This window comes from Hydra vulgaris, chromosome 09 (genome assembly GCF_038396675.1).
Source record: "Hydra vulgaris chromosome 09, alternate assembly HydraT2T_AEP".
In the NCBI taxonomy this organism is placed as follows: Eukaryota; Metazoa; Cnidaria; class Hydrozoa; order Anthoathecata; family Hydridae; genus Hydra; species Hydra vulgaris.
Window position 1 is genome coordinate 24,051,888 of NC_088928.1, and position 14,403 is coordinate 24,066,290.

Below are 14,403 nucleotides of genomic sequence, written 5' to 3' on the forward strand. Positions count from 1 at the left end.
ATTATTAAATTTTTTTCTATTATAAGCAATAAAGATTCTCTTTTCTACTGGTAATTTGTTTACTATAAATTTACAGAAATATTTTTTGTACATTAGATCAACACTGTGAGGCAAGAGTCATTGTTCTAGGCATATCAAAAGCTTACTGTAAAGTATAGCCTATGTAGCCTATTTTAAAAAGTCTGTTAAAATATAAAGATATCAAACATTAATTCTGTATTCTTAATATTTAGAATCTAATATTATATTGATTTATTTTATCATCAAGAATATATGGCTTAGAGTACAAATATTGCATATTGTTGTAAAAAACTTATATCATTGGCATTGGAGCAAAAGGGGAAAAAAAGAAATAGCCCTGCTGCATAAAGATGTTATTAGAAAAAGGACTAATTTTTTTGATAAAGATCCAGAAATTATTCTGATAAGTAAGCTTCCTCCACAATGATTACATATATTTATATTACATATATTTAAGTCTTTGCTCTTTGAACAAACTTTAATCTGTGACTTAAATTGTGGCTGTCTGGAAATAAATCCTAGACATGGTTATCATGGAAAAGAATTTGACTAAACTGTAACAAGATATAACTTTTTAGATGTACATCTTCTCAAGATGTAATTGAGAACTTGAAAGTTGTAATTAAGAAGTAAGATGTAATTGAGAAATACAACATGTAATTTAGAAGTCGCAATATGTAATTAAGTAACACAACATGTAATTAATGTTTTAAAATGTAATTGAAACACCCAACATGTAAATAAGAAATCGCAATATGTAATTTGAAAAGCAAAAGTTGTAATTAAGAAATCGTAATATGTAAATGAGAATACATTATTTGTAATTGCGAATTCAATGTGAGCTTAAAGTTCATTATAAAAGATCTTCCTGGACATGCATTTTAATAAGTTAATAATATCAAATTTAGCATTTGTATGCAGCAGCAATACAGTAATACAGTAATGGAATTGAAAGATCGTTGTGTTATTTGTCAATACACTATGAATAGAAAGTCTGCATTTGTTTTACCAAATTTGTTTACAATCACTTCTGGAACAACCAGAACCACCTTGTCCAATTTGCAGGCATGAAATACATACAACTGAACAAGTTGAAGGACAACATGTTTTATCTTCATCGAATGATAGAAGAAGAGTAATTGAATGTGCTGAGCAAAACGACGGTTGGGTGATTCTGGCGCAAACTTTAGGTGTCAAATATAAGACAGCATATAATTGGGTCCGCAGCGGAAATTTAAATTTTATTGGAAGAGGTGGTTTTTAACCAAAAAAATTAACCAATGATCAAATCGAAGAAACACTAACAAGGATTGAAAGTGACTGCCAGTTGACATTGGTGGCCATTAAAATAAGAATATTAAGACAATTTAATATTAGCGCCAGCACAACCACAATTGCCAATTACCTCAAAGGCAGACTATTTTCATTTAAAAAAGTGCACAAGGAGCCTACTAAAATGAGTAGTAATGAAAACAAAAAAGAGCTGAATATGTTAGGAACATTAATGAACACATCACAAATGGTCATCACATAGTTTGGTTGGATGAAACAAATTTTAATCTTTTTTGTAGAAAAATGCAAAGACGTGCCAAACAGAAAAAGAGCAATAATGAAAATACCTTCTTCAAATGGTGCAAACATACATTTGATTGCAGCTATATCAATAACAAATGTCGTCATGATGGAAACTTGCAGAGGATCATTTAAAGCAGATTTTTGTAATGAGTGAATGTTGGCTTTGTTTAACCAGTGGGTTAAACAAAGTCCATGTCACCTTCGCTTGGAAAGGGGATTTGAAAATTCATAGGCTCAGTTGTTATGATGTTAAACCCAGTGGAAGCTATCTGTTCCAAAATAAAAATAAACGTTAAAAATGATATTCGCATTCCACATGTATTCAGTGCTGGGATTATGGAACAACAAATGCAGTATTTAGAAAGAATTGTTACTGAAGCAAAAAAAAAACAATAATGGGGGTAATTGTGCATGCGCTGTACAACAAACAATAACGCATTATGCAATGATTTTAAATATGGAAGACGTTTAAGTTGGTGCTTAACCGAATATTGCAATGATTTTTAATGAGGTTGTTTAAATTTAAATTTTAAATTTTTATGTAAATAAATTATTTGTGTTTTATTTATTATTTATCTGAAATCTCAATTAAATTTTTCACAAACAAAAATAAAAAAAAGTTTTAATTGACACCCAATAGAATTTTTCCAGTTACCGCCTAAACCTCAAATGCCTTTTTCATGACTTTTTATATTTTATTGATATTATATTATTATTTCTAGCCTTAAATTGCAAAATTTATTAGGACTACAAAATTTAAAATACAAAGAACTTTGTATTCTTTATAGTTTTCTCAATTACAACTTTTATCTTCTCAATTACATCTTACGATTTCTTATTTACAACTTTCATGTTCTAAGTTACATCTTACATTTCTTAATTACATCTTTCATGTTCTAAATTACATTTTACGTTTCTTAATTACAACTTTCATCTTCTTAATTACATCTTCAGTTTCTTAATTACAACTTTCATCTTCTCAATTACATCTTACGTTTCTTAAGTACAACTTTCAAGTTTTCAATTATATCTTGAAAAGGTGTAGACATTGCATTTCTAAATGTCTACAATTAGTACCTATTATTACTATGTTCAAAAGTATTTGTTGTATCTTGTGACTGCACTGGTGATTGACTTGTTTCTAAAGTCAAGTGTTCGATTGCTAGATTAAAATTAATAGAGTTTGCAAAAGTAATTACTAGCTGCTTATAACATCAAAGACCCTCATTATGTAGGCCCACATATTTTTTCTTAAAAAGAAAATCAATGTGGTACAGTCAAGTTTGCAAAACAAAATGCAGCAATTCACAAAAGCGATTCACTCCAAATCTAAACCAACTTTAGAAAAATATATAAGAGTTGTAAGTAATAAGGATTGTGGAGAGAATTTGGCTAAAGCAGTTTTGAACTTCTCATCAAGAAGAAGATAACTAATTAACGTATAAACATTTTTTTACAAACGCCATGCTGATAGTATATATCAGCAGCAAACCATGTTTGCTGCTGATATATACTATCATCTTTTATCTTCCAAAGTTAAATCTTGGGTACTTTTTTGTTTTGTTTTATTTATAAATGCAACCATGTTTGCTGCTGATATATACTATCATTTCTTGTTTCATCTACCAAAATTAAATCTTGTGTATTTTTTTTTTTTTCTTCCATAAATACAACCATGTTTGCTGCTGATATATACTATCATCTTTTATCTTCCAAAGTTAAATCTTGGGTATTTTTTTGTTTTGTTTTATTTATAAATGTAACCATGTTTGCTGCTGATATATACTATCATTTCTTGTTTCATCTACAAAAATTGAACCTTGTGTATTTTTTTTATAAACAGAAGTGTTTTGAGGTTATTTCAAATTATTTATGGGGTTATCTTACATTTTTTACATATTTTACAGTTTTTAAGTAGTTTGTTTTTGCTCTTTATCTGTCTACTTTGTTTCCTAGTATCACAGTTGAATTAGTTATTTTCTAGTAAATTAGAGTTTAAAAAATTTTAATGCTTAAAGTAATGTCTTTTTTAATTTTAGATGTTTTTATATGAAGCTTTGGGATTATGTGAAGAAGGAGGGGGAGGGTTGTTGATTGATAATTCCAAATGGATAGAAAACTCTAATGGTATGATTGAATTGTTATTTTTAAAATAAACTAACTGTTAACTTTTGATTTATCTGATCATTGTGTACTGTCTAAAAGTAGTTAATTTTTATATAGAATGTTCTTAAAGTTATGTGTAGTGTATATACTTAATTATATTTCATCTATTATATGATGAAGCTTTAAAAAAATTAATTTTAGATTAGATATTAAGGACAGTTTAGTTATCTTCCACCAAGTCGGCAAATTTGTATAACTTTTAATTTAAAAATAAATCTTTTGAATGAATTTTTAAATCATTAGTTACCTCTTCATTGCTTTTCAAAATGCTTTTTTAAAAAAAATTGCTATTACAACTCAAATTAATTTACTTTAAAAATAAAAGTTCAACATGCAGTACAATCTCTATAACTCAAATCCACTTGAAATGTGAAATGTGCTTAAGAAGCTCTTGTATTTAACTTTTTATAATTCAAATCTGTATAACTTGAAAATCTCCACAATAAAATTTACTCAGTAAGATTCTGTTTGTAAATCAAACTTTTCTGATGTGCAAAAAGCTTGTTAACAATCAAACTCCTATTTCAAATTTTGAATGTTTTTAGTTTTCAAGAAATGACTAGCGTGAATTATTCTTTTTTTTTTAAATAATCATGGATTATTTTTAAATCAAAACAAATTGCACAAAGAAAACAATTTAAAGCAAAAATACAAAGTTTACGAGAATTTGAGAAAGGAAAAACAAATAAAGAGGTTTCTAAAACCTTTGATATTCCATTAAAACTTTTTTAATATGGAAAACTGGAAAAACTTGATAGTATTATCAAGTCAAAAAGCTGTTTGATGAGAACTGAGTACTAAAGGGTTCAAACAAATGAGAACTGAAAAGGTCCCTATTAGTGGTCTGCTGGTTGCAAAAAAAGCTTTATTCTTGGGGAAAGAGTATATCTTCAAAAAATTTTAAGCTTTGGATGGATGATTAAATAAATTTAAGGAATCAAGTAAATTAGTTCTTATTTAATTAATTTCTTATTTAATTTATCCAATCTTTATGATAAATAAATTTACAATATATGATTGTTTTACAGCTTTTTCTTTAATTTCTATAAGAAAATAAAAAAGTATTTTCTGGAGTTGAATAGTTTGGAAATATGCAAAGATGTCAAAGTTACAATGTTAAAATAATTATAAATTTTTTTTTAGGTATGATATATTTTTTATTTCGCATAAGTTATGAAGCATAAAATGTTTTCATATAAAACTTTATTAAATTTAAAATGGTCTTAAATTTGAATGTTAATGTTAATTAATAAAAAAATAAATTTAAATGTTTTATGATATTATAAAAAATAAATTTGGCTACAAATAATGGTTTTTAAACTCAAAAAACAGAAGTTTTGATCATACACAAGGAGTAAAATAATAGAAACTCCTATGGATAAATAAATTAAAAACTATTTTGCTCAACAGAGTTTTTTCGTTTTGTTTGTAATTTCAATTCACCTCCCCAAGACCATGAAGGCCAATACATTCAAGGGGGCTACTTTAGTTGTGGTTACAACCCTCTCTCAACTCTATAACTCCAAAACACAAACCTTGACAAACAAGACGCTACACTGAGAAGCAAGTTAAGCAGGTATTGCATATTACATTAATTTTTAATTTAAGATAAGTATTTAATTGAATTTATTTAGTACGAGATAAAAGTTTATTTTTTATATATATTAAAAAATGCAGAGTGTTCCAAATGTTTAGTATTATCATCTTTTTTGCTTATAACTCTATTGAATTTACTTATGTCTAAACAATAAATAAAATTCTGATTTTAATAAACAACTAAATAAAACAATTTAATTATGGATTAAACTCTTTATTTGTAAATGATTTTATACAATATTTTAAGGGAGAATAAGTATAAGGGAGTATAAGTTTAAGGGAGATCCTTGTTATTAAGTATAATATGTAATATATACAAATAATATAAATTTGATTTGTTTTTGTTATTAAGGGTTTTTTTATATATTATATATTATACTTGATAACAAGGATATCTATACTCTCTTAAAATATTGTATTAATCAAATAAAGAGTTTAATACATAAAAAAAAGTTTTTTTTTCAGTTAAATATCAACTCTTTTGACAGATGTCATTTAAAATTTTGATTTTAATAAAGTTTTTAAAGCTGTGTCTAATAAATAAACTCCATTTATATGCTGGCATATTTGGGCTCTTTTTAGCATTTTCTGTAATTCGTCATTATGTCGATAAATTTACACTAAAGAATATTTACTGTGCATTATTTTTATCACATCTTAGTTATTGTTGTCAAATTTGGGGTCAAAATGGCAACTATCGCATCAAAAAATTGATGTCCTCTCAATGTCAATCCATAAAAATCATAAACTTCCAACTTTTTAAGTCAGAAACAGAATCTTTCAAAAAACTAAAAATTCCAACCTTTCCAGCGCTTGTAAAATTTGCTAATATTATTTTTTGTTTTTGACTCTCTTAATAAAAATTTACCCTCTTCTATAACAGACTTTTTTTTACAGAAAGTAGAATAATACATACATACTCTACTAGAAACATATATAATGAAAAACTTAGTGTGCCATCTTTTAAAACTCAGAAGTATGGTAAACATTCTGTTATCTATCAGCGCATTTTGAATGGAACTAGAGTCTTGTATGCATAGTGAATGAGTTCAAAAAGTTCTTGTTTGTTTATTTTTTATTATTATCATTAAAGTATGATTTTTAAATGTTTACTCAATTGTTTTTACTACAATCAATAAAATTAAGATTTTTTTTTTATTTTTTTATTTTTTAATTGGGGTAATTCCGCATCAAATCACCCAAAATTTAGAAAATTTTGAACCATGGGTCTTCAAATTTTTTAAAAACCTCTTTGGCTGTTGCATCTTAAAAAGAAAAGTTAACATATAAAATTTTAGCTAAAAATGTTGAGAGGTTGACAAGATACTGCAATTTTAATACTGACCTGGTTTCCTAAAATTACCCGCTTTTCATAACACTCTGAAAAAACATTTTTCTTAAAATAATAAGAAATATAAATGGCAAAAACATGAAAATAAACATATATAATGTTTTTTTGATGCTGAATTCAATAAATGTACTTAAAATGCTAAAATATAAAAGGAACATGCTTAAAAATTAATAAAACAACTAGTTTCTATAAAACAACTTTGGGGCTCAATATCTCAAAACACCCCCATCAAAAAAATTTTTTTTTTACTGTTAATATTTTCAGCTGTTTATAATCTTACTAGGCACAAAAAATCTAACTGGAAAAACGACTGAAACATACGGAACTTTAATTTCAAAGATGTATCAAATTTTCAATAAGCTATTTTAAAAAACTTTCAAATAGAATTCTGTAAAATATTATATTTAGTTAAAAGACTCCTTAAAAAAAAAAAAAAATTAGTTATATTTAAGGAAGTCTTAATTATATGATAACTTAGTTATTTCAACTTAACAACTGAAAAAAACATCCTGTTTTGTTTTATATAAAAACTGAATTAGTGTGATATGGATGTGCATTTGTTTTTAAAATTTTGACAACTTTTGTAAAAGTTTATTATTACAAATTATTACAATTGTGCAGATAAGCTATATACAACTATACATACAATTATACTATATACAAAATACATAAAGCTATATGCAATTATATATACAATTCAATTACTTTTAGAAAATCTTAGAGTAGTTACGATAAATGAGTCACAAGACATGATGAGAAGTAGCTTAAATATTGCTCCTGGGAAGAAACTTTGCAAACCCTGTAAGCAAAAGATTGCCAAAAAAGCAGATCTTAAAGAAGAGAAGCAAAGTCAGGGTGAACAAAATGAAGATTTTCTAATATCATCATTCAAATCAAAAAGACAGGAGATCAATGAAGAACTTGAAAATTTTAATATATCTCCTCTAAAATCTCTTTCAAAGTCATCAAAACATATATTCTCACAAGGAAAGCGAAAAGTTGTGCGCATCAACGAAATGGTAAGTAACCTTACTAGAAAAACTGAAAGTCAATTCAATGTTCCCTCAAAACTGTGTTATGAACCAAATGACATTAAAAAGAAGGCTGAAAACTTTGATGAAATTGTGAGCTTGATAAAAGAAAAAATTCTATGTTCTGACAAAAGAACTATTGTTCAACTTCTAACACTGGCACCCCCAAGTTGGTCAATACTAGAAGTACAAAATAACTTTGCAGTTACAGAATACCAAGCAAAAAAGGCTAGACAACTTTTTAATAAAAAAGGATTGTTGGCTATCTCACCTTTGTATAAAGGGAAAGTCTTACAAAAAGAAATAGAAGATTCTGTTAAACTTTTTTATGGTTCAAGTGATTTATGTAGAACTATGCCTGGAAAAAAAGATTATGTTAGCATTCAAAAGAACGTCCATAAACAAAAAAAACTGCTTTTGTGTAATTTAAAGGAACTATATTTATTATACAAAGAAAACAATCCAGAAATACAAATAATGTTACTCAAAATTTGCTTCACTTAGACCAAGTGCAAGTTGCCAGGTGCAAGTGGTACACATTCTGTTTGTGTTTGTTCTTATCACCAAAATGCCATATTGCTAGTAGATGCTTTAAATATTGGACTAAAGTATAAGGACTTACTTTCAAAAACCGTTTGCTCAGTAGAAAACAAAAAATGCATGCTTGCACAGTGTGATGATTGTCCTGGTAAAGAACCCCTTACCAAATATTTGTATGAAATTTTTGGAGAATACGGAGATGATTTTGAGATACACTACAAGCAATGGCAAACTACTGACCGGGCAACACTATTAAGTTTAACAGTTGATGTTCGAACATTTGTTGAACTATTAGCATCTTGTTTTGAAAAGCTACAAGCTCATTCTTTTATTGCTCACTCTCAATCACAGTACCTTGACCAACTGAAACAATATATGGATCAATCAAACATTATCATTATTGGTGACTTTGCTGAAAATTATGCTTTTGTTGTCCAAGATGAAATACAGAGCTATCATTGGAACACCCAACAATGTTCTTTACATCCATTAGTCATATACTATAAAGATGATAAAGGTGAACTGAAACATATTTCTTACTGTTTTATATCAGATGACATTATACATGATGTAACTTATGTGTACAAAATATTCCAACTAATCATACCAATATTAAAAATAAAATTTTCCAATCTGTCCAAATTACATTTATTCACTGATGGTTGCGCAGGACAGTACAAAAATTGTAAAAGCTTTTACAATCTATGTCAACTAGAGAGCGAATTTTGCCTTAAAATTGAATGGAACTTTTTTGCCACGTCCCACGGAAAGTCACCATGCGATGGGATTGGTGGTACTGTAAAAAGATTAACAGCACAAGAAAGTTTAAAACGACCGTACAGAAACCAAATTCTCACATCAGAAGCTATGTATGAATTTTGTATTGATAAAATCAAAATTGTTAACTTCATTTACATAAAGGGATTGGACTTACAATTGCAACGTGAAGAGCAAAAAGAAAGGTACACTGGTGTAACAACTCTACCTGGTACTCGTAGCTTTCATCAATTTATACATCTTGGAGATAACAAGGTTGGGGCAAAGAGGTGTAGTACAGACACTAATTATACAATAATCCACAATCTTAAAAAGAAACAAGACATATCTCAACTTGATACTGTCACTTTAGGTTGTTATGTCGCTGTAGTCTGTGATGATAAGTGGTGGATCGGCATTGTAACTAAAACCAACTTAGAAGAAGTTGATGCTAAAGTTAAGTTTCTTCATCCAAATGGTCCATCAATCTGTTTTAACTGGCCTGAAAGAGAAGACTACTGTTTTATTCCAAACACCAACATATTGAAAAAACTATCTGTTCCACAAGCTTGCTCTAGTTCTGGTAGAAACTATGTGTTTGAAAATGCTGAAATAGAGGAAGTACAAGTAAAATGGGAGCAATATTGTAAACTATTACAAACACAGTCAAAATAACTTTCATCTTTGATACCTTTACAAATCTTGTATATTTAAGTAACTTTTTAAATTACGATTAACTTTATTTCATTTACAAATATTTTTTGGGAATTTCTTGAAAAAGTAATACATCTTTGAAATTAAAGTTCCGTATGTTTTAGTTGTTTTTCCAGTTAGATTTTTTGTGCCTAGTAAGATTATAAACAGCTGAAAATATTAACAGCAAAAAAAAAATTTTTTTGATGGGGGTGTTTTGAGATATTGGGCCCCAAAGTTGGTTTATAGAAACTAGTTGTTTTATTAATTTTTATGCATGTTCTTTTTATATTTGAGCATTTTAAGTACATTTATTGAATTCAGCATCAAAAAAACATTATATATGTTACTTTTTTATGTTTTTGCCATTTTTACTTCTTATTATTTTAAGGAAAATGTTTTTTCAGAGTGTTATGAAAACCGGGTCATTTTGGGAAACCAGGTCAGTATTAAAATTGCAATATCTTGTCAACCGCTAAACTTTTTTAGCTGAAATTTTGCATGCAATATTTTTTTATAATTAGGAATAATATGTCAAAATATAACACAAAAGGAAGACACATGGTTCAATGGACTGGGTGATTTGATGTGGAATTGCCCAAATAAAATATATAAACAATTGTTATTATATTTTTTATTATTATAATACTATTGTATGATTTGAAAAGGAGAATAAATATCGTGTTGTTGTTGTTTTTGTTGTTGTAAGTATGCATCAAATCCTGTAATATGTTTACAATTTAAACTCTGGTATAATGTTTTGTTTTAACTTCTTTTTTTTTTTTTTTTTTGTTATTCACCTCCCCAAGGCCAAAAAGGCCACTACAGTCGAGGAGGCTACTATATTGTGGTTACAACCCTCTCTCAACACTTTAACTCCAAAGCACAAACCTTGACGAACAAGTAGTACTACCAAGGATGTGATGGGATCAAACTTGGAACTTCTCACTTATGAAGCAAGTGCTCTACCACTACATCACTACCATTTTAACTGATCTAAAACCCATTGTTCATTTATATTTTATGTAGGCCCCCCAAAAAATTTCTGGTTAAATCTAGTGACCAGATAGGCCAATTAGAATCACTATATCTGGAGAAATGCTTAAAGGTAGAAATTGGCTGCACTATGGGATAAGAAATATGGTTTCATATAAACAGGGTTTCAACAGGACACATGGTCCTGTTGAAACCCTATTTTCTGCAATCTTACTTTACTTATTTTAGGCACAAAAAACGTTTAATCATTTGTCTGGATGTGTTGGTGAGCGTAACTGCATTATCTTTATCATTTTTGGCTTCATCCTCTATTTTATTTTTATTATTTTATCTGTATCTGGGATAAAAATCAAAACAATCAGATTATTTATAAACAAGTTTTAAACAAAAATCAGATAGTAGCGTTTAGGATACTCTGTTTTTTTCAATATTTATTTAAAGGTTTTTTTTTATTGCTGTTGCGATAAAGCATGACATACTTTACAAGTTTTTGACTTAGGTGGTAAATTATGTCAACTTGGTAGTAGATGGTATGTTAACACTGATGGTGGATTGGAATCTAAAGGTACAATTATTTTTTTTTGGTCTGAATTAAATCGTAAGTAAATTTATTATTATGTGGTGATGTAGCAGTGAAACTTTTATTTTTTTGTGTGAGCCGCTTACACTAAAAATTGTATGCGAAGATGTAGCATCTCCACAAATTGTTTCCACTAAGTAAATGTAGACTCTTGAATTGTTTTAGTGCAACAAAAAAGTCCATCGTTCCAATGTTTATATATAATATGAGACCAGTTTTAAAGTTTTTATTTTTTTATTATCTCAGTATTATATCAATTTTTAAGGCTGTAAAGTGCAGCTGAGTTCACAAAGCTGTCCGTGGCTTAGAAAAAATGGGGAGTATTGCTATTGAATTTTTTTTGCTTCAAACAAAAATTCTTTTCAAGTTTCAGAGCTAGTTATTTTTTTAGAAGAGAAATAAATAATGGCTTTATAAGAACTAACCCCCTGGCGACAAAAGTTTGGCAAAAAAAAAAAAAACACAAGTAGGTTTATTAACTTATGTAACAAAATAAGTATTTTTTATCCAGCTAATTAATGATTGTTCACTCTTATAGCAAAGAAGACTAGGCTGGATAATTACAAGTTCATTAAGTTTTAATTGCTCAAAGGTTGTGCCAAATTTTTGTCACCAGGGGTTAGTGACACCACGACCTTGATAATGTGAATTCGTAGTTTGAAAAAAAAACAAAAACAAGGTTAACCAGTTTAGTAATTTATTTAGGACATCCTATTGGTGCTTCTGGGTTGGCACAGTGTGCCGAGATTGTTAATCAGGTAATTACAATTATTTGTTGTATTGATGTATTATTGTTGTTAAAATTTGGTATAATTTATATTATATTATTGTATTATATTTATTATATTGTCAAGAAATACTTGCAGAAACAACAGGAGTATTGAAAATTACTCGGTTTATAAATCAAGTTATATTTTTTATTTTATATTTACCTATATCTTGCATGCATGTACAAGTATGTAGTGTATGTATTGTGTGTGTATGTATTATGTGAGTATGTATGCATTATGTGTGTATTTATATCCTATGTGTGTATGTATTACGTGTGTATGTATACATATATGTAATATGTATGTATGTATTTGTGCATGTATGTATGTGTATAAGCATAAACGTATATATATATATATATATATATATATATATATATATATATATATATATATATATAGAGAGAGAGAGAGAGAGAGAGAGAGAGAGAGAGAGAGAGAGAGAGAGAGAGGTTAGATTAAGGTAATATGAGCACTTTGGTAATATGAGCATACTTTAAGATTTCTTAGATGTAAGCAGTAAAGTTAAAGTTGCTTTGTATTTTTTGATACGATTTTATGTGGTGATAACAGGAATCAATACAGTTAGCGTAAATCTATATGCAGTCCTTAGCGGCTATCATCTAATTAAAACGCTGTTAAATTTTTTGCGTTGTTAGAATAATATCATCACGCATGAATAAATCTGTGGCGCGAAATTTTGGTGCTAAAATACCGAAATTAATTTTTTGATAAAGAAAAACATGTTAGCTAAAAATCCAATCCATTTTTGTTTGAAAAACAATGCATAGAAACATTTAGTTTAGACTTTATTTAAAGATGTCATTTTTGTGTAATATGAGCATGCTCATATTACCCAGTGTTTTTCATTAAAATTACCTAGTTTAAAGTCCTAAAACAGCAGTGGTTTTAATTGCTTTTTAAATAAAAACAAAACATAGTAAAAAATTTTATTATTTTAACAATACTAAATATTTTTCTGTAATTTAAATTCAAAAAAATTGAATTTTTATCTTCCAAAGGTTTGATTTCATAATATCGAAAGAATAAAAAACTAATTTTTTTGTTGTTGCGGAAAACATAGTAGAATTGCTTTAACAAAAAGTGGCTCAAAACTTGATCTTTTAATGGTAAGTTTTTTTAATAACGAATTAATATATTCCAAAAATTAGTTCTAATTGTCAGGTTGAAATTTTTTTACGTAATAAATGTTATTTTTTGAGCAAATTCAAAGTGCTTATATTACCAAGTGGTCTGGGTAATATCAGCACTTTTGCTACTTTTTTAAAACCTCTGTGTTTTTAAAAAAAATTTCGGGTGCCGAAACATCTAAATGAATCGTGAAAAGGGATCCCTAAAAATTGTTTATTCGCAAAAATTTTGGATTTACAATTATTTTTGAAAATTTTCGCTTAAGGTGCTCATATTACCCTAATCTACCCTCTCTCTCTCTCTCTCTCTCTCTCTCTCTCTCTCTCTCTCTCTCTCTCTCTCTCTCTCTCTCTCTCTCTCTCTCTCTCTCTCTCTCTCTCTTTATATATATATATATATGTATGTATGTATGTATGTATGCAAGAATGTATATATGTATGTTTGTATGTATATATGTATGATAAAGGTTCTTTTATTTAGCTCCGAGGAAATGCTGGTTTACGGCAAGTAGATGAAGCAAAGTACGGTTTGCAACATAATTTTGGCATAGGCGGTGCTGCTGTAGTGACGGTTTATGGAAAATTAAGTTTGTCAAAACTTTAAGAAATTTCAATTATTTAAAATTTAACAGCTTAAAGACATAATCTTTAAAATATTTGTAAATTTGTAAGTCACGCCTAAAAAATAAACTACTAAGTTGCGGTACGATAAATATGTTTTTATATTTTTTTAAATCTATTTATTTAATTGGATTTTTTGTGTTGAAGTTTTAAATTTACGAAAGAAACTTTAAAAAAATGCATTTCTAAATCATTCTCCTTATGTCTCTTAAATTCTTTTGGAAGTAAATAAAGACCTTTTAATTTAACAAACGTAAAAATTCAAAAAAAGAAGTCCTAGTTTAATAGCAGAAATAAAAATGAGATGTAAGAAATAAAAAGTAATGTATAAGAGGAAAAGATGTAATGTATAAGATAATACTAAAATAATAGTTTGGCTAGTTTTTACATTACATAAATTTGTAACTTTTTTTAAATTTCTACTTACGGTGGAGTAATAATAATAAGTGATAATAAAATATAATAATAATAATTTGAGAGTAATAATAATTTCTTCACACAGTGGAATGTTTCTCCTTCGTTTGCTTAGTGTTTATTTCCGCTTAAATTAAATACA

General features: G+C 27.7%; 1 protein-coding gene across 2 annotated transcripts in view; it reads left to right on the forward strand.

Annotated features, from left to right (window-relative positions):
* The window catches only part of LOC100208841 (sterol carrier protein 2), a 43,791-nt gene extending 29,754 nt beyond the window's left edge, over positions 1 to 14,037 (forward strand). Inside the window, exons 9-12 of one of the 2 annotated variants that reach the window (XM_065805090.1) lie at positions 3,636 to 3,723; positions 11,225 to 11,290; positions 12,011 to 12,063; positions 13,708 to 14,037. In XM_065805090.1, coding sequence (XP_065661162.1) covers positions 3,636 to 3,723; positions 11,225 to 11,290; positions 12,011 to 12,063; positions 13,708 to 13,830 — 330 coding nt within the window. In that variant the 3' untranslated portion in view covers positions 13,831 to 14,037. The remainder of the gene's footprint in view (positions 1 to 3,635; positions 3,724 to 11,224; positions 11,291 to 12,010; positions 12,064 to 13,707) is intronic. The other variant, XM_065805091.1, reaches the window with a different exon arrangement.
* The last annotated feature ends 366 nt before the right edge of the window (positions 14,038 to 14,403 follow it).